General features: G+C 40.8%; 1 protein-coding gene across 1 annotated transcript in view; it reads left to right on the forward strand.

Moving 5' to 3' along the window:
- The window catches only part of Dab2 (DAB adaptor protein 2), a 52,947-nt gene extending 27,806 nt beyond the window's left edge, over positions 1-25,141 (forward strand). Inside the window, exons 2-15 of the mRNA XM_032898817.1 lie at positions 2,177-2,365; positions 3,302-3,441; positions 4,720-4,818; positions 6,980-7,111; positions 7,620-7,700; positions 8,458-8,484; positions 8,730-8,783; positions 9,176-9,238; positions 13,763-14,416; positions 15,419-15,578; positions 19,690-20,325; positions 20,816-20,922; positions 21,412-21,483; positions 23,208-25,141. Coding sequence (XP_032754708.1) covers positions 2,275-2,365; positions 3,302-3,441; positions 4,720-4,818; positions 6,980-7,111; positions 7,620-7,700; positions 8,458-8,484; positions 8,730-8,783; positions 9,176-9,238; positions 13,763-14,416; positions 15,419-15,578; positions 19,690-20,325; positions 20,816-20,922; positions 21,412-21,474 — 2,307 coding nt within the window. The 5' untranslated portion in view covers positions 2,177-2,274 and the 3' untranslated portion in view covers positions 21,475-21,483; positions 23,208-25,141. The remainder of the gene's footprint in view (positions 1-2,176; positions 2,366-3,301; positions 3,442-4,719; positions 4,819-6,979; positions 7,112-7,619; positions 7,701-8,457; positions 8,485-8,729; positions 8,784-9,175; positions 9,239-13,762; positions 14,417-15,418; positions 15,579-19,689; positions 20,326-20,815; positions 20,923-21,411; positions 21,484-23,207) is intronic.
- The last annotated feature ends 536 nt before the right edge of the window (positions 25,142-25,677 follow it).

A 25,677-nucleotide genomic window follows, 5' to 3' on the forward strand; every position in this document is an offset into this window, starting at 1 on the left:
GCTTCATCAAATTATTAAAAATGGGTGAGTGGCTTAATGCAAGAGAAAGAGTGATTGCCACAGTCCTTCTGAAGGCAAGAAGTCCCAATTCAGGACATGACATACTTGGCTGTTTATGGAAGCTTTGAGGTAGAACCCATTCTGAGTTGATGTGCTTCCAGCTTGAGGTGAGCATTAGCTGTCACTTGGCTTTCCTTGGTTGGCAGACACTTCAAATCAAGCCCCTCTTTCGGATTCATGCTCCCACCTGCTTTGTGAGTCTCTCCCTCCAACCTTTCTCTCCCTTTTAGCAAGAAGGGTGTGAATCATTGGATTTAGATCCCTTCCCAAATCCAGGACAATCTAAGACTCAGGGAACTACATTTATGGGCCACCACGTGTATACAATAAAACGCCTTTTGTAACAAGAATGTGATTTCTAAGATAAGATCCATCGATGGTATGTCAAGGGATTCCAACTCTGAGCCCTACTGTGTAGGATAGAAACTGGTTCTGCTACTTGGCAGGTAGTGGAACCTCTGTGTCTTGGGAAGATGAATTAATCCTATAATGCAGGGATGTTGAGAATTTTTAAGAGTTAAAGAAGAAAAATTCAAGCCTTTTTTTTTTTTTTTAATTTTCCATGACTGCAAAACAACAGCAGGTATTCCCATGTCGTAGGTTTGGTCAATGGTGTTGTCCCACATAGTGCAGAATGAAGAAGGCTTCTGTAGTAAGGGAGTGTCCCAGACCAAAGACAGTTTTACAGTAAGTTTCTAAACCAAATAGAGTCTCTTCTCTACCACTGACCTATAGTTTTAGAATGCTCACCCTTTCAAGGTCCTCTAGATTGTGAAGAAACAGAATACCATGTGGTAAAAGAACCTTTGAAACATTAGTTTACCCCTGTGTGCTTGGCAATGGCTGTTTTTCTCTACTGTAATAGATGGGGGAGGCCTTCTAAAGAGCCTGTGAAGCAACTGTTTGGAAGTTGCTGGTGCTGACTAATAGCATAAAGGCATTTATTAATGTAGTCAATGAATTGTATAAGAAATACCCATAAATTCTCAGATGAACAATATTGATGGAAAGAAATGGAAGTCATTTATGTTACCAATTTTTCAAATAGCATCTGAACTAATGTTTCACTGAGGCAGTTTTACAGGTATAGATCATTGCATTTTGCTCACAGTTACTCTCACTACCTTCTCCTTCCCAAATTCCTCCTATAAGCTACTCCCCTTCCTCTTCCTCTTTATGCATTCATGCTACATATGCATAGTCTACATCATATATACATATATACATGTATAACACACATGCATACACATATATGACACACACAAATATATATATATATATATATATATATATATTTAAAGCTAGACTCCACATAAGAAAGAAATATTTGATATTTTCTCTTTCTCCCCTCACATGTCCTTCTGTTGTTTCCCCCTCTCTTCCTTCCCCAAAGAAGTTCCATTCTGCTAATATGTCCTACCCACCTATGAGAGAGAACATCAATGATTACCTTTCTGAATCGGACTTACGTTGCTTAACAAGTTGATTCCCAGCACTACTGTCCCCCTCCACGCAGACAGCCATGGAGGTATTTAAATCACAGTGCTTATACAGTGCTGGAGGTCATGTGTAGAATCCTAATAACAGATTCTTCAATCTATCAGTCAAGTAATAACTCTGCTCTTTTCTACTTCGAGGAATACTGGAGATGCAAGCCAGGCGGTGAGTCCTCTATACCCCTAGAGCACAAGTGGCTATCTGAGCAATTTTGTAGATAGGGAAACTCCTAACATCCATTTCAATCAGTAACATCAGTTACCATCTTATCGAGCCCAGGAGGTATGTTTCTATTTTGCTATGAAACCTAACCAGTTTGTGATCCCTATCTTTGATTATAGATTCTTATGCCAAAGCTCTAATGCAAGTTGTTGAACTAGGTAATCATTAAATGCTACCAGAAATCAAGTGCTTGAAGAAAAATTTACCAAACAATCTTTTCCCATTTTGGGAGCTTCAAAGGGAAGTCCTTTCCGAGTCCCCATCTAATAGAGAAGGATTGGCAAACGTGTGCAGTTAAGAAGCGTACACTGACAACAGACTAGCCCCCATGGACATGGGGGGTTGGGGTTTAAGTTTGTTCTATTTTTACATCACCATCCCTTTCCTTTGCCCTCAGGTGTGCATCGTGGGTTATGTTCATTTGAGACCTGCCCATCGGGGATTGCCTGATATCTGTGAGTGTCTGCTGCTGGGATTTCTGCTTGCATTCCTGTCATGTCTAACGAAGTAGAGACAAGCACAACCAATGGTCAGCCTGACCAACAGGCTGCACCGAAAGCGCCATCAAAGAAGGAGAAGAAGAAAGGTATGGGCAAACGGCTCTTGTCTGTTGTCTGGCTACCACAGGAGTTTAGTCTCAAGTTCTTTCCTTTTGACACAAGTGATTGGTTTGCCTCATGTGGACTTGTTTCGCCATCTCTGGTTGTACCAACGTAGGTCCAAGTAGGAAATTTCCATAGCATTTTGTTTAATCAAATGTCTTTTTAATAGTGATTTTGTTTAGATATATGATTAATCGTACAATCACAACTATTGTATAACTATCTTTCAGTAATTCATTTGCAACTTTGTTTTACAAACATCACTGGTTTTGAAAAATCAAATTTTGGACTTTATTAGGTAGTTTTGGCCTTAAGTACTGATAGATAGCATTCAAGTCTTAGCCTGCCAGAGCTGGAGAAGACGCCATGACCTTTCTCTTAGCTTTGGCTGGTCCTTCAGCTCTAGGAATGAGACTGCACAGAACATTCAAGAGGAGAAAAGTAAACACAAAGGAAGGATAATTTCCAGTTGTAGCCTTGGCAATTTATTGCCAGTTCCTTTGGTTTTATTTGGTGGTTCAAAGTATCATAAAATGGTTTGGTGGCTTAATTTTTTTTTCTTTCACTAAACAGAATATAACGTTTTTCTAAACTTCCTTCAAAACAATGTTTCAGTGAAGAATCGGGAATTGTTTCTCAACTCTCAATTCCTGCATTGTCATAAATTTCTCATGACTTTTGTGTCTTGAGAAAGTGTTTTGTGTTTGCTTTTATTTTTTCCTCCTTTTAATCTTAATTCTACAGTTGACATTATGAAACATGATTTTGTTCAGAAGAATAAGGCAGTGGAAATCCCTTGTATGATCAACTGTGGTATAATCAAGATTTACAGTATTCCGTTTGGAGGGGAACACCTATGATCATACCTAAGGGTGACATTCAAATATAAGCTGTATCATGTACTTCCTTTTACTTCTTAGGTTCTGAAAAGACAGATGAGTATCTGTTGGCCAGGTTCAAAGGTGATGGTGTAAAATACAAGGCCAAGCTAATCGGTATTGATGATGTGCCTGATGCGAGGGGAGACAAAATGAGTCAGGATTCTATGATGAAACTCAAGGTAAAGGGAAGAAATCATTGTCTGCCTCAACCAAGGGTTGGAAAGAGGGGATCTATGAGTTCTCACCAACTCACATCTATGTGACTGGAAAAGATTTTCTATTTACATTGATTCTATCCACATATCGATCCTCCAGTGTTTTCTTGTCAGAGAAGCTAGGGTTAATCTGCATCTTTTGAGTCCTGTTCTAGAATCCCTCTTTCATCAAGGATAGCAAGATTCTGGGAACCTTTTCATGTGGGTAGACTCAGTACTCGGATGAGCAAATATCCATCCCTAAATTTTCTATCCTGATCTTCTGCAAGGAAGACACAGAATAGGGACTAGGACGCATTCTAGAGGCAGAGACACTATCCTCAATGACAAGCTGGATTAGACCAGAGAAATCAATGAGCTCTGTGCTCAAGTAAGAGACCGTGCCTCAGTATAGAAAGCAGAGAGCAATCAAGAAAGATGTTCATCATCATCCCCTGGCCTCCACACACGTGTATACTGTACACCTATACATATTCCAAAGTAATAAAAACTAAATAAAAATTTTAAAAGAAGTCACATGCATACACACATATGACCTATGTGTCATATGACTATTGACTGAGAAAGTATGTAGGTAAAATACAGGACTCTACTTGTGGATTTGTTTGTGTGTATATGTGCACATGAGTGTGGACAGAGGTTGACAATGAATGCCTGCCCTAATTATCCTTCACCTTACTATTCGAGGCAGTATCTCATGGAACCTGGAGCTTACCATTTGATTAAAGTGGTTGCCCAGCAAGGTCAAGGGATACTACAGTCTCTGCCTTCCCAGCACTGAGATTCCTGGTGTACCCCACAGTGTGTGTACTTTTTATGTGGGTTCTTGGAGAATCAAACATGAATGTTCTTGCTTGTATGACAAATACTTTACCAACTTAGCTATCTCTCCAGGCCCAGTGCTTCAGGATTTAAATTTCTATACTATGTTACCATAAAACATATGTTACCCAATAAAACAATACAAGATTTAGTTGAGTCAGCTTCAATGTGAGTGTGTGTTAGAGATATTAAATTCATGCTTTTGTACATATTGGGCAAGCACACTGTCACTGAGCTCCATTCCTATCCCTAGAAGAAATACGTATCTCTTCTACACCATCCAATCACCGTTGAGGAAAGGTGCTTAATCCCTCCACAGATGCCATATAAGCTAAAACAAAGCAGTTTGTCTAAGTTTTGTCATCAGAAGTATTATAGAATACTTTAAATACATTTCTTTTATTTTCCTAATCTCACCAGGGAATGGCAGCAGCTGGTCGCTCTCAGGGACAGCACAAGCAAAGGATCTGGGTCAACATTTCCCTGTCTGGCATAAAAATTATTGATGAGAAAACCGGGGTAAGAATGTGTGCTTGCTGGCAATGGGTGACCGTCTGAGTCTGATCATAGTTGATTTCCAGTGGGAAACTTCCTTTTCTTCCTCAAAGTAGGGAAAAGAAAAATACCGTGCACTACTCTTCGAAATAGACAATAAAAACAGAAGGCAAGGTATCCCATTTGGAACTTCATTTCCTATGAGAGACACAGATGAGACCCTAAACACAAGGGTGCTACCACTGTTGCATGGTATTTACTTTGACCTTGAGACTACGCTAGGTTAATCTTAATATCTAGCTTATTTTAATGTATTAATCATATGTGAATTTGGCAGCTGGTTCAAAACCTTTAGAATAATTTTTATCCCCATCCTTCCCAACCTGCAGGTGTAGCTTTCTTTCTTGACTGTTGTTTTAGGTGGGTTTTTTTTTTCTCTTTTCTACTTGTGGTAGGGATTGTTCTATTACAGAATCAGTGTTGCTTCTGTATTGTTTGTCTACTCTGATCAGCATATGACAGCTATAGTATTCCAAATCTTCTGTGGCACTTTTCCTTTATTCTATAGAACATGGTAGGAATCATTCACTTAAAGTGTCATTAGTAACTCTGCTATATTCATAGCAAGACACTATGACAAGATGCCTTTCTAACCCATTATCTAGAATGCAAAATGTCTGCAAGACTTAGGGCCAGGGCACCATGGCAACTGCCAATTCAGCTTGCTGGTCTTTATCATTATCTTTCAGCCCTTGATAACTTTTTACCTCAAGTCTTCCAGAGAATGGTGACAAGTTTCTCTCATAATGAGCACTATTCCTTTATTCTCCAAATATAACCCCTTTATAATAAGTTAGTTCTAGTATACACAGAAGATGATAAATATGGATTCATAACATCTATAGGAAACCATATAACATTATAATTTTGCTTTGCAAAAATCTTCACTTGATAGCTCCAAATGTCTTGTAGACTAAAGGGTGGTTATTAACTGGAACTCAACACTTCAGAAGTATCATGTGACTTACCTTTTCAGTGATCACAGGAAATAAAATTCAAGACACCTTTTGCTACCTACAGATATCTTTGAAGAGTTAAACCCTGATGTGTGTTGGAAAGAATCAAGAGAGAGAGGGTGGTTGGGGGAGAGAGGAAATAAACCAATAGAGTCTCTTGTCTATTTGACTTCTAAGAACATGGTCCTTCTAGGACAGGTTAAATATGCTTATGTCAGTGTTTCATACCTCTAGAATTTACTGGGTTTTGTCGTTTCAATGAAAATACACGATGGGTCTTTGGTTGTTGTCTAAGAGTCCTATGGACTATCGACCAGCTTAGACTGTTCATTTAAGTTTGTCATTTACTTAGGAAGATAGGCCTATTTAGGTTTTGTCTTATTTTGGATTTTCTTGTCAGTCTTTTATTGCGGGGAGCGGCTCTCATTTGGGCATTTGCTCAGGTGGTTGTTCGGCTGGTCAGCTGGTTTGAGATACTATCTTGTTGTATTGCCTGATTTGGTCTTGGAGTCATAAGGTAGACTAATGGCCTGCCTCAAATTCCCAGGGACTATAAAGTCCACATCACACCCAGCTCAACTCTGGTTCAAGGGTTGCCCTCTCCTCCTTAACTTCATAAACGTTTGAACCTCCCCTCCATCCTTCCTTGCAGGAGAGAGAGAGAGAGAGAGAGAGAGAGAGAGAGAGAGAGAGAGAGAGAGAGAGAGAGAGAGAGAGAGAGAGAGAGAGAATGTGTCAAGTACTTATATTGTTAAAAAGGATGTTTGGATGTTTTTCTACTTTTGTTTTCTATTTATCCTTCCTTTTGGAGCCCTTTTTTTTTTTCTTTTTAAGGTTTAATTATTTTATGTATATGGCTACACTGTCCTTGACACACCAGAAGAGGGCACCAGATCCAATTACAGCTGGTTTTGCGCCACCATGTGGTTGCTGGGAATTGAACTCATGACATTTAGAAGAGCAGCCAGTGCTCTTAACCACTGAGCCATCTCTCCAGCCCACGGAGCCTTTTCTATCAAAAATAAATCTAGATCCAGCCTTGAACCAAAGACTTAAAAAAAAATCTTCCAAAGCATTAAACTCTTTGTCTATCCCTTTACAATTGTTTCTGATGGCCAACAAGTCCCTTCTTTATTACTCAGTGTTGTTCTTCTATGTTCCCTTTTAAGGTAATAGAGCATGAACATCCAGTAAATAAGATTTCCTTCATTGCTCGTGATGTGACAGACAATAGAGCATTTGGTTATGTGTGTGGAGGAGAAGGCCAGCATCAATTTTTTGCTATAAAAACAGGGCAACAGGTAAGCTCTATACCCTTGAGGACTGGTCCTCTGTTGGGAATAGAGGTGTTTATTATTTCAACAGTATTTGCTGGAAACAATTCCTTAGGCCAACACTTGCCCTTTAGTCATCATTCAGAAAATGACTTTTGCCTAAGAATCTATTTAAAATGTTACTGATATGCATGTGTGGCAAAAGAATCATGAGAATGACTTTCTATTAATGCTCCTAATGAATTTAGAACAGTAATGAGTTCCCAGGAACCTTGAAGGAACTCCAAAAAATGCATGGTACCTCTTGTTTTGTCTGAGTACTTGAAATATTCTATTGTGGTAACTATGTTCTTAACATTAATGAAACATTTATTAACCCTGTGTTTTTTAGTTATCTGAGGGTAGCAATTCTCTGTGGATCAGGGGAGGACTGTAAGCAATCTCAAGTGGAAATAAAAAAATATTAATGGCAACTGAATATGGGCAAGGAAAGAAGATAAGAACAAAATGTTATTAATGCTTTCTATTGTCTTAGGCTGAACCATTAGTCGTCGATCTTAAAGACCTTTTTCAAGTTATCTATAATGTAAAGAAAAAGGAAGAAGAAAAGAAAAAGGCAAGTACTGTTTTGATAGGCGTTCTACTGGATGGAAAACTAACTCAGGGCCACATTTAATGTTGTGTGCCATGTCTGAAGAGTTCGGTTTCTCTCCTTCAAGTCTAGCATTGTCTGTTGTTCTTAGTAGGACAATGGTGATTGTATTAGGAATATCGGATTTGCTGTCTCTGGCTCCTTACAATATTCAGAGTAGTTTCAGGACTTCACAAAGCAAGTGTCTTAGTTAGGGTTTCTATTGCTGTGAAGTGACGTCATGAGCACTGCAACTCCTACAAAAAAGTTAATTGGGGGCTGGCTCACAGTTTCAGAGGTTTAGTCCATTATCATCGTGACAGGAAACGTAGTGCTCTACAGGCAGACACGGTGCTGAAGGAGCCCTCTTGGTTGGCAGGCAGCAGAAGGGGACTGTCACACTGGCCAGACTTGAATGTATGAGACCTCAGAACCCACCTCCAGTGACGTACTTTCTCTAAGAAGGCCACACCTACTCCAAAAGTCACATCTCCTAATAGTGCTACTCTCTATGGGCCAAGCATTCATACACATGAGTCTTTGGGGGCCATTCCTGGTCAAACCACCATAGAAACCTAGCTTAATTCTAGAAAGAGTTCAAGTCCACTATCTATGTCAAAGGGGGAGGGGAAACACAGAGTAAAATAGACAAGAGTTTTTTCCTTTTACCTATGAATCAGGACGTGTTGTTTCTTTGTCAACTCTCTTCCCAAGCTCACTGAATCTGCATCTTTCCTTTTAGGTTGAAGAAGCCAACAAAGCGGAAGAGGTAAAGCTGCCTCTTACTTCTTGTGACGAGTGTGACGTGTAGAAGCCATGTTGCTATCTACAAGCGCACATTCCCTTCCTGACTTGATCCTCTGGGCTAGGGGCCAGTCTTTTCACAGAAGATAAATAGTTACATTTTTTGGGACCACGTTGTAACAGCTTAATGGGGGGGTAATCAGGCAAGGAATTAAATTCTATGGGGCTTCGTCATTAACTAAATCCTTTAATATTTGCCTTTATTTTCAGAATGGGAGTGAGGCCCTAATGACCCTTGATGACCAAGCTAACAAACTGAAGCTGGTATGTTTGTGATGTTTTGTGATTCTTACTCATTTGAACATGAGTTTCTACCTCCTGTAGATGTGGCTAATACTGGACCTATATTGAATCCATAGGAAAATTCAATTGGGATACTGTTTTTATGTAATATCTATATTAATCTACAACATAGTATTCTCAGTAGGTCACCAGAATCTAATACAGTACTTTAAGGTGTCGAGCAGAGCAATATGCTTGGGAACAAGCCTACACTTCTTGACATAAGTAGCTTAGTATCAAATCTGTATGAAATCAACTACAATCCGATCGTGACAACTATTGTCTATATTTTAGGACACAAACAATTACAGTGATAGACAAAGTAATTGTTTTTTAGTAGACACATCTGAATCTAATCCAAATACTTTTTTAAGGGTGTTGACCAGATGGATTTGTTTGGGGACATGTCTACACCTCCTGACCTAAATAATCCAACAGTAAGTGTTTCATTTTTAAATTTGCAATATAAGTGAAATAACATCTATAATCCAAATTTATAATTAACCAGAGAGCTTGAGCATTTCATGAAAACTTTGAATGTCTTGATTTTTGCTCATGAAATGAAAGTGATTACTAGAAAAATAATTTGGATCTTAAGTGACCGTAGAACCTACTATTACTAATTCAGATACATTAGTATAGCATAGAGGTTAAATCCGTGCTACTATACCGTCAGTGTAATCCTTCTTGGTAATATCTTGGGATCAGAAAGGAGATGCTGAATTCTAATTCTTGACATAAGTCAATTTGTAGGAAGTATGTTTGTTAAATGATAAATCCTAAATTGTCTTAGCTTCTTCATTTTTTCTGCCTTTCTTTTTTTCCAATTTAGCAGCATGAGTTTGATATTAATAGTTAACTGAGTCATTTGATGGTTAACAAAAGTCTTTGTTTTAGAAAAGTGAACATCATTGTAGAGCATTATGATATAGCAAGGATTGATGAATCCTTGACTTATTCTTCAGATCTTCTATGAGACAGACCTCAGACAGAATTATTCATGTCATTTTGAATGACTTCCATCAACTTCTACTATTTATTTCCTAGTTTCCTGAGCACCTGCTATTGGCAAGACATAGCAGCAATCAAGACATACACTGGTGTTATCATCAACCATTCTGGCTAGCAAGGAGCATGCTAAGACTAGTGACAGAGCCACCTGAATGATGCTAATTTCAGTATGTTCACCTAGGGTGCAGATTCAGATGCTGCTTCTGAGGAAGGGAGCTCCTCAAGGATGACAAGGCAATAACTGGATGAGTAGAGAGTTAGTACATATACAACAATGGGTGAGATGATTAGTACATATACAACAATGGGGGAGAGGATTAGTACACATACAATGATGGGGGACATGGCTGGCTAAGACTTCCACATCAAAAGATCATCAAGTAGGTCTCCATGATGTGAAAATGATCTCAGGAACTGCAGTAAGTCAGAGAGAGACTGGGAAAGATTCTCCCCTCCCACAGTGCTGCAGAGTAGTATGGCAGGCAGAACCTAACTGCATAAACCCACAAGTCAACTGAAGTGTGGACTATTCATTTTTCTCTGTATACCGGTGTGGGAATTGCACTGTGTGGTGGCATCTCAAAGTCCTTCCAGAGCCTACAATAGAGGAGTTAGAACTACTGGATAGTCTTTCAAATAGTGAGTCCTTCCTTACTTGTCCTTTCATTTTTTTATAATGCTTCTTAACTGTTTTCAGGGTAAGATTTTTGGCATGTTGGGTTAGCTGATACTGGAAGGACCATCCTAGCTCTGGGCTATTTTAGATTTCATAAACAGTCTTGGCAATTCTTTATTAGCTCCTTGAAGAAAATCGATATCTGTGGGAGTCTACTTCCCAAATGTCACTCTGAAACAGGCACTCCAAGAGAGAGGAAGGTTCTCAAGACATGAGTGGAATTTCAGAGGAAGAAGCAAGGAGGCGCTAACCGCTTAATTGGCTTTTGTGCACTTCTGAAGCATTCCACCAGTGAAAAATAGCTTGGAGAAACCATATTTTCATATTCTATTCATTTCAAACTAAAAATGTTTTTGATTTGTAGAAATTCAAGTTTTAGTTTAAAAATAAGTTAAAATAATAAATTTAATCAGAGTACGTAATATCTGATAAGTTTTGTCGTTGTTGTTGTTGCTGCTGTTGCTGTTGTTGTCATTGTTGTTTTAAGCTAACAGGGCTAATTATGTGCTGGTTAGATTATGGCAATGTGTTCTTTCACATTGACTCCATACGTAGAGGTCACAAAATAGATGTTCCTCTAGTAAAACTAGCATGCTCCAGATTTTTTCAATTCTTACAACTGCTCTGAAAAATGTCAAGTGTAAGAAAAAAAAACTAAATTACTTAGACTCCATTAGTTATCCAAAGAGGCTGCAGTTCCTCCCAAATTAATGATGTGTTGGGCATCCCTTAGAACATAACTTTTTGTAAAGTGAGGGGAGCATTATGTTTCATGCTGTTTAAGAGACAGAGAAGACGGCACAGAGACACAAAGACAGGCAAAGAGTAAGGAGGGCGAGCAGAAAGGTAGAAGGTGCTTGATCTTGAACTTTAAAAACCTGACCACTTCAAAGACTGCAAGAAATAACCCATCATCACAGAGATTAAACGTGACATGAGGGATTCGATTAGGGTAAAACTGTAAATAGGATATCGAAATACATGTTGTATACCCCCATAACATGGCATGGAGGTAGACACAGCTATACCAGGAATAGAAGTATCAATAAGAAAAGCATAAAGAAAAATGTGAATTTGAGCTGGGTGATTTAAGTATACAGGACACGGTGTAGTATCTAGGGTAAAAGCAAGTGGGGTCCTACCATGTAGCAGTCTGAAAAAACCATCTTGAGAGGCTGGTTTAAATTTGCATAAGGACTACAGAAAGCCAACAGTGGGGTTGAGGCCTGGGTTAATAACCATTTCTGGGAAGCTAGCTAGCCCCTTCAGACCCCCTTGCAGAGGTGACTTGATTCACTTTCACAGCTGTCCGAAGGTACTCCATGGTAGCCAAGCGTGCCAAAGGTCCAGACAGTCCAAGGAAACCCTGATGAAGCTCTGACCTCAGGAATAGACAAAGTCTTCTGTCCATCCACTCTAGTCTTTTAATTAGACTCTTAAACTTGGATTGACAACAGCCCTAACCTGAGGAGAGCCTTATACATTTTGCTTGTAGGGTGACTATTCAGAAGTCTAACATTGTGGCTCCTGTTTGGTGTTCTAAGAACTTCTTCTGAAGTATCTGGAAAGGAGAACTCTGCCAGCTGTGAACACCCAACTGTGCTAACTGAGAGGTGGCTCAAAACAAATAAATACTGAAATCAAGCTTCCCGAATGCATCTTCTCCCACCTTTTGATTGCTTAAAAATCCCCTCATTAAGAAGTCTCCCATTCGTTTGATTAAAAGCTTTTAAATTTAAGCTCTTTCTTCTGATGAATTCTTCTAGTTAGTTGTAAAACGGAAACCAGCTTTTAAAAAAAAAAAGGAAAGAAAAACTGATTTTATATTTTCCAGTAAAGAAAGTCAAATTGATTAAAAGGAGAGACAATGATTTGGGACTGATTTTGTTGCCTCTTCTATGGTCACAAAAAAGAAATGGAACATTTTCTTTGTTTAAAAGACAGAGACTTTTGAACCCTTTTTTGTCCTTATTAGTTTAAAAGGTTCTGATTTCTTTTAAGTTGTTCTTGTCCCAGTGATCAAAATAGTGCTCCACCCAGGTTAATGCTAGATGTCTTCCTTGAGCTTCCTTTCCAGCTGGACATGGTTTATTGTTTATAATCTATGGCTGACATGGTTAAGTATTTAATGGATCAAAGTCAGTCGAAAAGGTCTTTCCCAGGCTAAGTGGTAATTAGTTATGAATTGGAATAAAAACATGTCAAATTGATTAAATTGGTAGCTTTGATGCTAACAATTTTCATAGGACAAATGGAGAAACCAAATAATTAACATCGATATTCTTCTCGTGTAATAGAGAAGAAATGGAATTAGTCCAGTTATGCATTTTGCATGCTTTGAAGATTCCACCCTAACCCCATTATTTTTTCTTAGTTATTAGCTGGCTTTAATGCTAACCAGGTGAGACCATTGCCACAACTGAGGAGACAGGAGCTATGTATTAAAAATATGCACAACAGTGTGAGGTTCGTGTGTGATTGATTGGATGTGATCCCTATTTTGACTGTCATGTTCAGACGAACAGGTATGTCCAAGACCAAATGAGGATAGTAAACATGTGAGGTCCAACTTGGCTAGTACCTTTAGTAAGGTATTTGTCTATTCAGAGAGTCAGACCTACAGACCAAGATAAAAATGGAGAATCTTGTTTTCTCGCAGAGGAAGGAAAGACCCCTGACTTTAAATTTCATCCCAACCATAACTCTGAACTCTAGAACTCTGAAATATAATTCAGTGGTAGAATGCTTACCTAGCATATTCAAAGCCCTGGGTTCAATTCCCAGCACCATACACATACAAACATGATGCACATGTGAGTATTAACCAGTTAGAGACTTCTGGAAGTGCAACCCAAAGAACTGTGTACTGTGTGTCTCAGGTAGGAAGCTGGACTAGGATTCTGATGTCAGTTCATATCTCCAAACAGTGTATTCATACCATTTAGCGCAAATCTTAATTAATTCAAAGATATCAGGTGGACCAATGTGGATAATGAGCCCAACCCATTTGAACGTATGAACTAAAAAGAACATGAATTTAACACGATTTCATCAAGGAAGGGCAGGCCCATGGAAACTTACATCTCGCAAGCTGACTGAGACATTAACTCAGCTAGTAAATACGTAGGGAGTTGATGGGAGATGGTAATAGTTCCAAATTCTAATAGGAAACCCGGTAATCCTTGTCATTTTGATGTAGTTTTCTCATTTGAATTATAACATGGACTAACGCTTTCTCTCTCTTTCTCTCTTTTTTTCCTCCCGAATGTGCTAGGAAAGCAGAGATATCCTGTTAGTGGATCTAAACTCTGAAATCGACACCAATCAGAACTCTTTAAGAGAAAATCCATTCTTAACAAATGGAGTCACCTCCTGTTCTCTCCCTCGACCAAAGCCTCAGGCATCCTTCTTGCCTGAAAGTGCCTTTTCTGCCAATCTCAACTTCTTTCCCACCCCTAATCCTGATCCTTTCCGTGATGATCCTTTTGCACAGCCAGACCAATCGGCACCCTCTTCGTTTGATTCTCTCACATCTCCAGATCAGAAGAAAGCGAATATGGGTAGCTTGTCTACTCCACAGAGTAAAGGGCCCTTGAACGGTGATACTGATTACTTTGGTCAGCAATTTGACCAGATCTCTAACCGGACTGGCAAACAGGAAGCTCAGGGAGGCCCATGGCCCTATCCAAGTTCGCAAACCCAGCAAGCAGTGAGAACTCAAAATGGGGTATCTGAAAAAGAACAGAACGGCTTCCATATCAAATCTTCCCCGAACCCTTTTGTGGGAAGCCCTCCCAAAGGACTATCGGTACCGAATGGCGTAAAGCAGGACTTGGAAAGCTCTGTCCAGTCCTCAGCGCATGACTCCATAGCCATTATCCCACCTCCACAAAGTACCAAACCAGGAAGAGGCAGGAGGACCGCTAAGGTGAAGTGTCTTTTCCACATATCCACTAGCAGAGTGCATGCTCGGTACCAAAGGGCGGTGTGACGCGAGCGCTCTTCCTTGCTGCTTTTTTAGTTTCCTGTGTGGCTGTGAAGTAGAAGGTGGGATGAGGCACAACGATCCTTCAGAGCTATGCCCCTCTAGCCAACATTCTTCCTAAGCTTCCCAGCAGCGTTTGCCACACCTGCTTTCCGTTTGCATGTCTTGTCACTTAATACTAAACTAAACACAAGTTGTTGTTTTGTTTTTTTTTTTCCATTGTTAATGCTGCTATGCTTCTGTTCCTCTGGTAAGTTTAATTGTCACGTCTCGGGATGGGAGGGTAAGAGTTCTCGTGATTCCCTTAGTCCTGTCCCCACACTAACACACGTCCTACACACCCCTCATCACTGAGGTCCATGGTGGTGGTGTAAAATTCTCCAGTCTGTCTCCTCTTTTAAACGTAAATGTCGACCGAATAACCAACCCATTGACGTAGAAACTTACACGACCACTATTACCAACTTCATTCAAAAAAGTGACTCCAAGCGCAGCATCTGTCGGAGGTTTTTAAAAGCTCTCATAGGAATGTGCAGATTTCCCTGATGATGAAGGGAGTGTCCTCTCTATTGAAACTGACCGAATGGAACGATTGAAATTATTTAGGAAGTTTACGATGCCCTTTCTTTCCTAGCTTCAAGTTTTAGCCCATACGGAGACCAGACTGACACAAAAGGATAAAATGGGAAAAATAGATTTCATTCTGCAAGTCCAAGGTGGTATCCACTAGGCTACCCACTGCGGCCATGTGTCTTGATCCCTCTCACCCCCAACCCCCACCTCACCTTTGGTCTGCTATTTACTTTGATAGAAGTAATCACCTGCCAGTGAGAGCAGAAGGTTTTCCTTTCCATGGCTGTTAGCTTTGGGTTGTTAGTAGGAGTGAGACAGAAGCTGTGTTTTCCCTCTTGCTGAATAACTCTTCTCCCTCCTTCGTTTTGTCAGTCTTCAGCAAACGACCTGCTTGCTTCAGACATCTTTGCCTCAGAACCTCCAGGCCAGATGTCCCCCACAGGACAACCTGCAGTCCCACAGGCGAACTTTATGGATCTCTTCAAAACCAGCGCTCCTGCCCCAATGGGGTCGGGGCCCCTTGTAGGTCTAGGTATGTTCCTAGGGTTGGAATTAAACGGGATGCTCCTACCGTCACCCATAGTGATGATGCAGGGGAGGAAGGCACTTCCTATGTTGGTGGGCAAACATGGGAGAGGTCGAGCAATACCCCTCACTTTGATACCTGCACAGCCCACACGCCCTGTGACATTCCTGCCTTGTAACTGAAATCCAGCTCTCCGAGCTGCCATGTGCCAACAAGTCCATTCTCAGTATTGCGTGTCCCCGAACAGTTGGCAGTGGCTTTCAGAGGACAGTTTGTAAAGAATTCTGAAGTTTGTCTGGCTTCAGTGGTGAAAAGGAGATAAACTGAGAGAGCCTTGGGGACTGTCTGAATAGCAAACGTAGGAATATCTATACTTTCTATGCCATTTGTCACGATAGATAAAGGTTTGTCTCCTCTCAGACCCTCTTATGAGCCCCAGAGTGGGTGTCGGCTAAGCTTAAAGCAAGGCTAAGTCATAAAGGAAAAAGTCCATCTGACTTCTGGGCTCTGCTCCCTGCCTAGGTCTGAGTAAGCCTATCTGGCTTTGAATACTTGTATCTTAGCAATAACCAATAATTTTTCTAGAAGAGCATCTACGTAGAGATAGAAGGTAAAATACTAGAAAAAGAAACTAAATCTAGAAGGAGCCTAGGTAGAGTTTTATTAGACAATGGGATGTGCTGGGTTTGACGTGTATTTCCGGCTTGCCAGAGCCACTGAGCCTATGCCTCAGGATACTGAGGGAGGAACATTGATTGAAGGCTGGTCCTGTTACTCTTTCTCCACAGACTCTGGCTCTTTTCAGGCCCCATAGTTCAGTTTTCAGAAACCCTAACAACAGTCTCTGCCATCCTGCTGGGGATTCCCTTTGTTTGCTGGCTTCTTGGCACCTGTGCAACCTCAAACAGAATCCGACTTGGGAGGTGGGGGACCATAGATTAAGACGGACTCTCTGGCTCTTTGGTAAAATTGGAATGGAGATCGCAGCTTTCCATGGGCTCTACACAATCAGTCGCCATGATCTTTTTTTCTGCCTTTATTTCTTCTGTTCTCTCCTCTGCTATTTTTCCGCAAAGGAGGGCAGTTTGTATTTGCCAGAATAAGTCTGTCTAATCATGTCAGGAGTAGGGATAAGGAGATGTTACAACTGCTGAGTGACTGAAATCCAGGTGAGAAGCCAGTAGACTACAGGCTTCTTCTGGATGCTACAGCACCAGGAGACTCTTCTTTAAATGCTTTGAACCTTTTGGAGGTCTCTTTTTGGTCATTGTTCTTTTCCCCATACCCACAGTGAAACAGCTAGTATCTTTCCTTCATAGAAAGGCAGAGGACTTGCATGCAGGGCCTGTGACTAGACCGCATCCCAGAGCTTTATAGTCTAACAGCAATGCCTTGAAAAATTCTTACAGCCAATATTTAACAAGTCAGCCTGAAGATACAGCTGGACCTTATAACTGTTAATTTATTCAGACGAAGTGAAGCTTTTTGGCGAGGTGCCCCTGTTGAGGCCTTGGGGTATACAACTGCAGAATACTGATGATTCTTCCAAGTTTGGACATGGAACTCAAACTGAGCCCCACAGTGTAGCCCCTGTCCATTGGCAGTGATCCTCAGCCAAACCATGGAAGGTTGTAGGTCTGGCTTCCGCTGGACCCAGCTGGGGAACTGTCTCCTCTGGAGATCGTGGGGGCGGGTAAAAGGCTTACAGGAAGCTGAGCCCTCGGCTTTGACTTGTACCCTGTGTTTTGATCCAGCGTCAGAAGGTAGTAAAATCAATGCTGTATGCCCATACTCCCCTTTCCCTCAGTCTTTGCCCGTACTTTCTCTAGCTGGGCCATAAATGTCTTAGTAGCATAATGGGTTGAGTCTGGGAGATGGGAATGAAGGCTGGCACAAATGCAGATTGGCCAAACACTTACTTCCTGGCAAATGTAACATTTTTCTTTAGTCAGAGTGGCACTCCCGTTGACATGATCTATGGCTAAACTTAAGCAAGGTTTCACAAGAAAAGGCGAGCAGTTCAGGGTGAAGGATGATGAATGAGTGTTTCCTCTTATTTATTATAGTATTTTATCTTATTATTTTTGAGACAAGGTTTCTGTGTGTAGTCCTGGCTGTCCTGGAACTCACTCTGTAGCCCAGGCTGGCCTCAAACTCCCAGAGAACTTCCTGCCTCTGCCTCATAAGCACTGAGACTAAAGGCGTAAGCCACTACTGCCCAGCTTGTGTATTTATTTACATCTAAATGGCTGAAATTATTCGTGAACGACCCTTCCTTCCAGTCACAATATTAATTTATTTTTGAAACAAATGAAACCCACTTTTAAGGCTTCTCTTAGAAAATGAAGCCATGTCTTGGTCTTTATGACTGTACTCTGTATTGCAAACAAGTCCTAGCTCCTGTGTCTGTGTAGTTAGGATGTGGATTAACTTATCCTCACAGAGGAGCGCTTCTTGAGCCTTGCTATGAAGAAGTCAAAATGGGAGAATAAGGTGCCAGAGTCAGGGCCAAGGTGCATGAGTTTGCCCCTCTAGGCATGGACTGGGGGCTTCCCGATTTGATTATGTTCTTGATTCAGTTCCCTCACTGAGAAACAGACATGTTGAGCAAGGGAGGCAGCCCTTCCGTGTGAATGGAGCAAATGTGTTTCTAGCTAGTTGCCAGCAATTCATGACAGTAAAAGAATCAATTGCAGAGAGAGAGAGAGAGAGAGAGAGAGAGAGAGAGAGAGAGAGAGAGAGAGAGAGATCCCCTAAATCCCACTTTAAAGTTCTCCTCATTCTGGAAAATAAAAAGTGAACCCACAGCAACCAATCTCTCCTATCCCCAGTTTGAAGCCTTTTCTCATTGAAGGAGTTGAAATGGATGTTGAATGAATGCAGTGCTTTAACCCTCGGAACAAGGAGGTTTCAAGAGCACAACAGCAGCCTCCATGACTGAGGACGGGGCTGGACTGCGGTTCGGTTCGAGGGATGCTTTGTGCTTTGGTCTTGCTCCATGGTGATGTTTCACTGATTGGTTAATGCACTTGGGTAGAGAGAGCAGGGAGAATGTCCTGTGCAGAACAAGATGCGCGCTGTGAATTTGTCTAAAGACCAGAGCTGGGAGAGGCCTGGTTCTCACGAGGTATCTACGTCCTGGAGATCATGACAGGGAGGCAAGCCCTGGAGATAATGTTCCCTGACTTGGGTCACCATTCCCCAGGAAAGGGCTCTGCTTTCTGCTGCTTTTCTCCTCCACATTTCTTATAACTGCTCTTCCCTAATTTCTGGCAAAGCATAGTGAGCGACACACGGCAGGAAGCACTTTTATTTGAAACAGTGCTCCCAGGATAATAGCCTTTCCTCCATTTTTATATGTAAAAGGCTAAAACCGCTAGCCTCAACTAAATTTCATCTTTCCTTTATATAGCTGTGTCAGCTCTGGTAGTGTTAAAAAGCGGGAAGTTTTGGAAACAGGAGAGATGCTTTTTTGGAGGCCCCCATGTCCATCCATGACAGCTGGTTTCCATAAGTCCTCAGCAGGAACCAGCTGCTAAATGTAAATACAAAATAAAGACTGGGCATAGGGGATTATCTTAATTGACTACTTAATAGTCATTGTTACTTGCATATTTAAATCTGTCCGCTTAACAAATCAGTTCTTGCTCTGGGCAGATCCTAGTCCACTTTGCAAATTCTATTCAGGGCACATCAATACATGTTTGATAAATATTTTTGTCTTTCATGATTGGGACTTTATGGGGGGTGTTACTCTTCTTAAGAAGGAAAGTAAAAAGGACTGGAAGAAAGAATATGCACCAGGCATTTGAAAGCTAGCTAGACACTGCTGAGGAGTTCAGCTTCTGAGGGATTTAATGTTTCTTAGCCAGCTCTAGACCTTCATAAAGTATTTTGCCTTTGGAGTGCTCTACAAATATGCCTAGAAAATCATGCTTTTTTGAGAATTTAAGAATCCTTGTCAAAGGGGTGAATACAGCCCAAGTATGTTATACGGATCTTTGAAAATGCCACAATCAAACCCATTATTTTATACAATGAGCTCGTTGTCATAAAAATAAAAAAGAATCCTCTTCCAACTTGTCTCCTGATAACTTCTTTCTCCCCCTTCCTTCAGGTACTGTCCCAGTAACACCCCCCCAAGCAGGACCTTGGACACCTGTTGTCTTCACTCCTTCTACAACTGTGGTCCCAGGAGCTATAATAAGTGGCCAGCCTTCCGGTTTTGGTCAGCCACTCGTCTTTGGTACAACCCCAGCAGTGCAAGTTTGGAATCAGCCTTCATCATTTGCAACTGCAGCTTCCCCTCCACCCCCGGCAGTTTGGTGTCCTACCACATCTGTGGCACCCAACACTTGGTCATCCACGAGCCCCCTGGGGAATCCTTTTCAGAGTAGTAATATCTTTCCACCTTCCACCATATCCACTCAGTCCTTTCCTCAGCCTATGATGTCCTCTGTTCTGGCCACACCTCCCCAACCACCTCCCCGAAATGGCCCACTAAAGGACACTCTTAGTGATGCCTTCACTGGCTTAGACCCACTTGGGGATAAAGAGGTCAAGGAAGTGAAAGAAATGTTTAAAGACTTCCAGCTGCGGCAGCCACCTCTTGTACCCTCGAGGAAGGGGGAGACACCTCCCTCTGGGACCTCAAGCGCCTTCTCCAGTTACTTCAACAATAAAGTTGGCATTCCTCAGGAGCATGTAGACCATGATGATTTTGATGCCAATCAACTGTTGAACAAGATTAATGGTAAGTTTGCTCAATTACCTGCCAGTTAACATTTCAGCCTTAATACAGTCACTTGGGGAGCTGAGGAACCTTCTATGTTTATCAATAGTCTTATCTCCTGCTGCTTCTGGCATTCAGGACCAGGGAGGTAATTTAACCATTCACCTTAGAGCCCTTAGCCAATCCCAGGGACTGGCCCAATACTGCCCTCTAGTGGCTATTCTCAAAAGGGCCTCCAAGAGCTACAGAAGCATGCATTGTGACTTCTGGGAAGTTGAATGATAATCTAACCCATATACCATGGCTACAAGGAAAGACTTGTGAGCATCTTCCATTTCAGATAAAGCTTTCTGTTCTGTAATGAATAGACAGAGTCCGGGTATATGTGGTGAGTGCTAGCTCACTGATGTAAAAAAAAAAAAACTAGGTTTCAAAGCTAAGCCTGCCAGGGAACATGTGCTACATGTGAGCGAAGCTTGTCTACTAACTACTTGGGATCTTTGCCTTCCAGAACCACCAAAGCCAGCCCCCAGACAAGGTGTCCTCTCGGGTACCAAATCTGCTGACAATTCACTCGAGAATCCTTTCTCTAAAGGGTTCAGCTCAACAAACCCCTCCGTAAGTATCAAATCCTAGAAGCACATGCCACATCCACTTACAGCTTCCTGAATCTACCTTTGCTATACATTAATTCTTTGATGAGAGTGCCTGTTTGGGTATGATGTGTTCTTAGGAAACTTCACAGAGTAGACATCCCATCAAGCTGGGGTGAGATTATGTTTCACAGGCACTGTCACCCCCTGAACTTGAGGAATAATACCATCAAAACCATTCCTTTGTGCTCCACTTAATCTGTCTTATGGAAACACGATGGGAGAAGCTGAATCAAAATAGTCTCCTAAAAACTGTCTTAATCTCCCATTGATCGTTCATTGAAAACAATTCTTCCAAGTTGAGGGCGACAAATGCAGTTCTCCCAAGCCTTGACTTTGAACAAACAGTGTTTGTCTGATTGACTCACCATCTAATGCTTAAAGGAAACTGAAGTTCCATTATGTGTACTGTTATGGCTGTAATAGTGTTTGTTCTATTGGCTTCATCTCTTAGGTGGTCTCTCAGCCTGCATCATCTGATGCCCACAGGAGCCCTTTTGGAAATCCTTTTGCCTAGCTTCTTTCTGTAAGTGGAAGAGTGGGTGGATGGTGAGAGATGGTGATGGAGAAGGGAAAGTGTGAGATTTTATGTTTAGGATTTTTGAAGATGCTAAGTATGTGTAATTTAAGAGCAATAGACATGGAAATTAATACTCTGATAATTTAATAATAAATTATTTAAAAACTAATTTTTACAAACAATAGTCTAGCTAGAATATATAAATTTTTAGCTTGTGTTGTTGATACTTCAGTTCTATATGGAAACAAATTCAATAGAACATATATTTTTAACCTTTTAGGGTTTTTGTCTGTTTGTTTGTTTTCATTTTTGTGACAAGGTTTCACTTATCTGTAATTGGCCTCAAGTTCTCTCTGTAATGGGGAACGACCTTGTTCTGATCTTCCTCCCTCCACTTCCTAAGTGCTAGGATTACAGACCTGGACCACCATACCCTGTTTTCTGTAGTCCTGGAAATCAAACCATGAATGAAGCCCTCTCCCAGCTAAATTCCTCAGACCTACCTTTAAAAAGGATTTATGTTCAAGGGGGAAGCATGGATCAGATAAGTCAGCTAAACAAAGAACAATACAACTTCTCTGCCATTTCTTTCTTCAATGGTGATCTGGAGTTGGTCTCTGGGGTGGGATGCTGTCACTCTGATACCCAGTGATAGCTGGAAATGCTACCTTGAGAAGCAGTAAACGTTCAACATGAGTCAGAGACTTGGGTGTTCCATCTTAGTGGGTGTTATTCTAAAAAAGCTGAATTTCTCTCTACCAGGGTGTCACATAATCTGTTCTTTTCAACAATAAATGACACCAGTTATGTTCTGATATTATAACATTGAAGTGAAGAGAACATACAACACTATAGAAGGCATAGCTGAAAGGGGAAAACAAAAAACAAAAAAAAGAATCCAAATCCATTTTATTCCAATATTTCCTTATCCAAGTAAGACTGTCTTCTATCTTGATTCATCTATAGTAGATAAATTCCTCACATATATCAATACTAAGATGCATTTCCCATTATCCATGAAAAATGCATTTCAAATTTCCCTGAGGATTTCTGAAACCATGAATCACAACTTAGTGCCAAGCAGCTTTTTTTTTCTTATACATAAACGCCTAAAATTTAATCGATAAATCGAACACAGAGATTCACAGCCAACGTCAATAACAACCTGTAAAATTAATAGATTGGGTGAAGAATCATTCATTTGTCATGTCACAGTAATAAAATACTTGACACCCAAGAAGTGACAGGCCAGTGGTTCAAGTCTATCATGGTGGAGAAGATCACAGCAGCAGGACTTTCCTCATTGGTCAATAAACAGAGATATGAATGCTACTCAGCTTGCTTTTGCCTCTTTACTTAATTCAGGATCCCATCCCAACGACTCCTATCCCATATTTAGGGTGGTTCTTCCCAGTTCAGTTACTCTAATCCAGATAATTCCTTACAGATAACAGATGTATTTGGCCTAGAGCCACACTCCATCCTTAGACTAGCCTTGGTCTTATTATATAGCTGTGGCTAGCTCCAAACCTATTCTCCTCTTTTCCTGGCCTTCTGAATGTTGAGGTCATCAATATGTGCTATCATAGCTGGTGTATATTACTGCCTCGTTCAATCTTCAGATCAGCTCTGGGATATAGTATCACTAAGGTCTGAGAATAATAGTTTAATGTGTCAAAGATTGATAGTCAACCCCAAAATTCTAATCATTCTTTTCCATGTTTCTCTAGGAAGTTGTAATGCTGACTGACTATCCAAATGAGCAAAAGGCTGGCTTTGGTCAAGGATTAAGCAGATAGCCAGAAACGTGCTGACCTCTGTCCTTGCTCCAGCTTTGATGTATTACCTGTTACCCTACTTGTCTTTGCCTCATGTACTTGTAAAATGCCTTTTACTCTCTCTCTAGGCTAAAGCTACACTGAAACAATGGCTTTACATAAATTAAACTCATAAGCTCTCTAGTTCCAATATAAATGAAGTAGCTTCCCTACCAAATCCTTGTTTGTCGTGCTCCTAGAACCTTCCAGAATATTCTCCGTTCTACCCTCAGTTTGGGAGGTGTGGCCACCTTTACCCTTAATATCACACTGCCTTGAGTAAATGTCCAAATCCTTGTAGCTCTCAAGGTCATTTGTGATTCCTGGTGTGCATCATAAATCTAAACATCATATTAATAGGAAAGCAAGACACCTTGCTTCCCATTCCCACTCAGACAAGTTTTTTTATGATAAAATGAAAGCAAGACTAACTTCTCAAATCCACCCAAGGACCATTTCGAGATGGTCTTTCTCAGCTAATTGCATCATTTACCAATCCTACTCCAAGTGGTGTTTACATTTGACTTGAAGAGGAGAAAGGTCTAACTCAAAACATAAGGCATTATTCAAAGCTAATAAAACAATTTCTCCCTGGGGCCCCACATTGTTTTCATTCCAGACATTTTGCAGCTGTTTGACCCTGATGATATTATGCCCTACATTTTCCTTGAAGATTCTGATTTTATTGCATGTGATTCTTTTTCTCAATAAAGATGATTATTGTGTGCATTACTAAACAAACAAACAAAAAAAAGAAAGAAAGAAAAGTATAATTTCTCTTTATTCTGGTTATTTCTCCCAGGACCTAGGCTATCCCATTTTAAATCTCTCGCTGGCTATTTTAAACGAGGGGAAAGCATTGTTTATCTCTTCCTGTCTTTCTCTTTCAGTCCATTTTGCTCCTGGGTTTATATAAACAATACGTCCCTTTTACCAGGAACAGATTTTTTCACAGTGACTCACAGATCTGAAGGGCATACACCCACTCCAAGCATTATTAGTCCAGGGGTCAGACTTCTAGAAGGTGCACCATCTTCATCCTCCCTGTGGCTTGGGGGACCATTCTCTCAGACTGAAGTTTCATAGAGCAATTTAACACAGTAGAGGAACTGGACTCCACTCAGCAATGAAGGACTATATTCTGAGAGCTAAATATGACTGCCAAACTCACTGGGTCCTTACTGGATGTCATGCTAGGCCTTTATCAAGCAACTGGAAAACTTTCTTGAAGCCACAATCATGGACAAGTATTTGGGGTTATCATTGAAAAATCTGCAATATTTTCCTCATAACCTTGGAGGCCTACGCAGTACATTTTCATTTTCAGGCCTTTTGCTGTACAGGACTGAAGGGTTTGTTCCTGACAAGTTGTGTTTTCTTTAGCTTCTATTGAGTATTTTTTTAATGTTATCTCTTGACCCAAAATGCTCAGGTTCTCATGGGTGTTAGTACAATCTTACCTTTCGCTGAAGAGAATGACTGCTCAGGTTGTAAACAAGGAGCTAGCCTTCTGAGCCTCTGTTGATTAGCCCCAAGTAATCCAAGCTGAAATAATGTGGGTTTCTGTTTAATGATAATCATTAATTATCTATGATATATGTTTCTTTTTCCTGTCTGACTTCCTACTCAGTCATTATAAACACAGACTTGAAATCAAACTTTAAAATTCCAAATGCCTAAAGATGTGCTAAACTGGAGGTAACTCTTTCTATTGAAAAAAATAGTCTAATTTTTGAAAGTGATGATCAGCCACACGACTGTTTTGTACGTACTTGTCTTCTTGTGCACTTTTCTGTATGCGAATAAAGCTAGAAATTTACTCATTCAATAAACTGGAATGACAAAAATCTCATGTCACTGTTAGCTCATTCTCTCGTATTTGACTCCTGCTTTTGAATCGATTATTGCAAGGTATAAAACACATCAGGTAGAAGGAGAGAAACTGCTAATGATACACGTCTTGGGTTGTCACAATGATAAGAGAAAGTGGAAATCTGTGGTATAAAAACACAAGTTAATGTCCAGCCTCTTTCAATGTCAGTCCCTCTCATGCCCATAGCACACATTCCCTGTCTGTGACTTTAAAGGACTTGGTAGATAGGAGTTGCTCCAGATCCTGTCAGATGATGGCCACTGGACGGTATTGGTTCATGCCTTTTGTCTTTTGCTTCTCTTATTCAGTCATGTTTTGACCCCACACAACAGGGGGGGGTCAGTCTGGGTGGGTACTAGCCACGTCAAGGACCTTCAGTGGCACGCAAGCATGTCAGTGGTCAGCTAAATACACTCTCTGTCATGGTACTCTTGTTTAAGTTTGGGGATCTCATTTCAACAAAGGCCTGGGACAAATCCTAAAACAGGTTCTAGAAAATACAAAAGACTG

Source organism: Rattus rattus, chromosome 3 (genome assembly GCF_011064425.1).
Source record: "Rattus rattus isolate New Zealand chromosome 3, Rrattus_CSIRO_v1, whole genome shotgun sequence".
Classification (NCBI taxonomy): domain Eukaryota; kingdom Metazoa; phylum Chordata; class Mammalia; order Rodentia; family Muridae; genus Rattus; species Rattus rattus.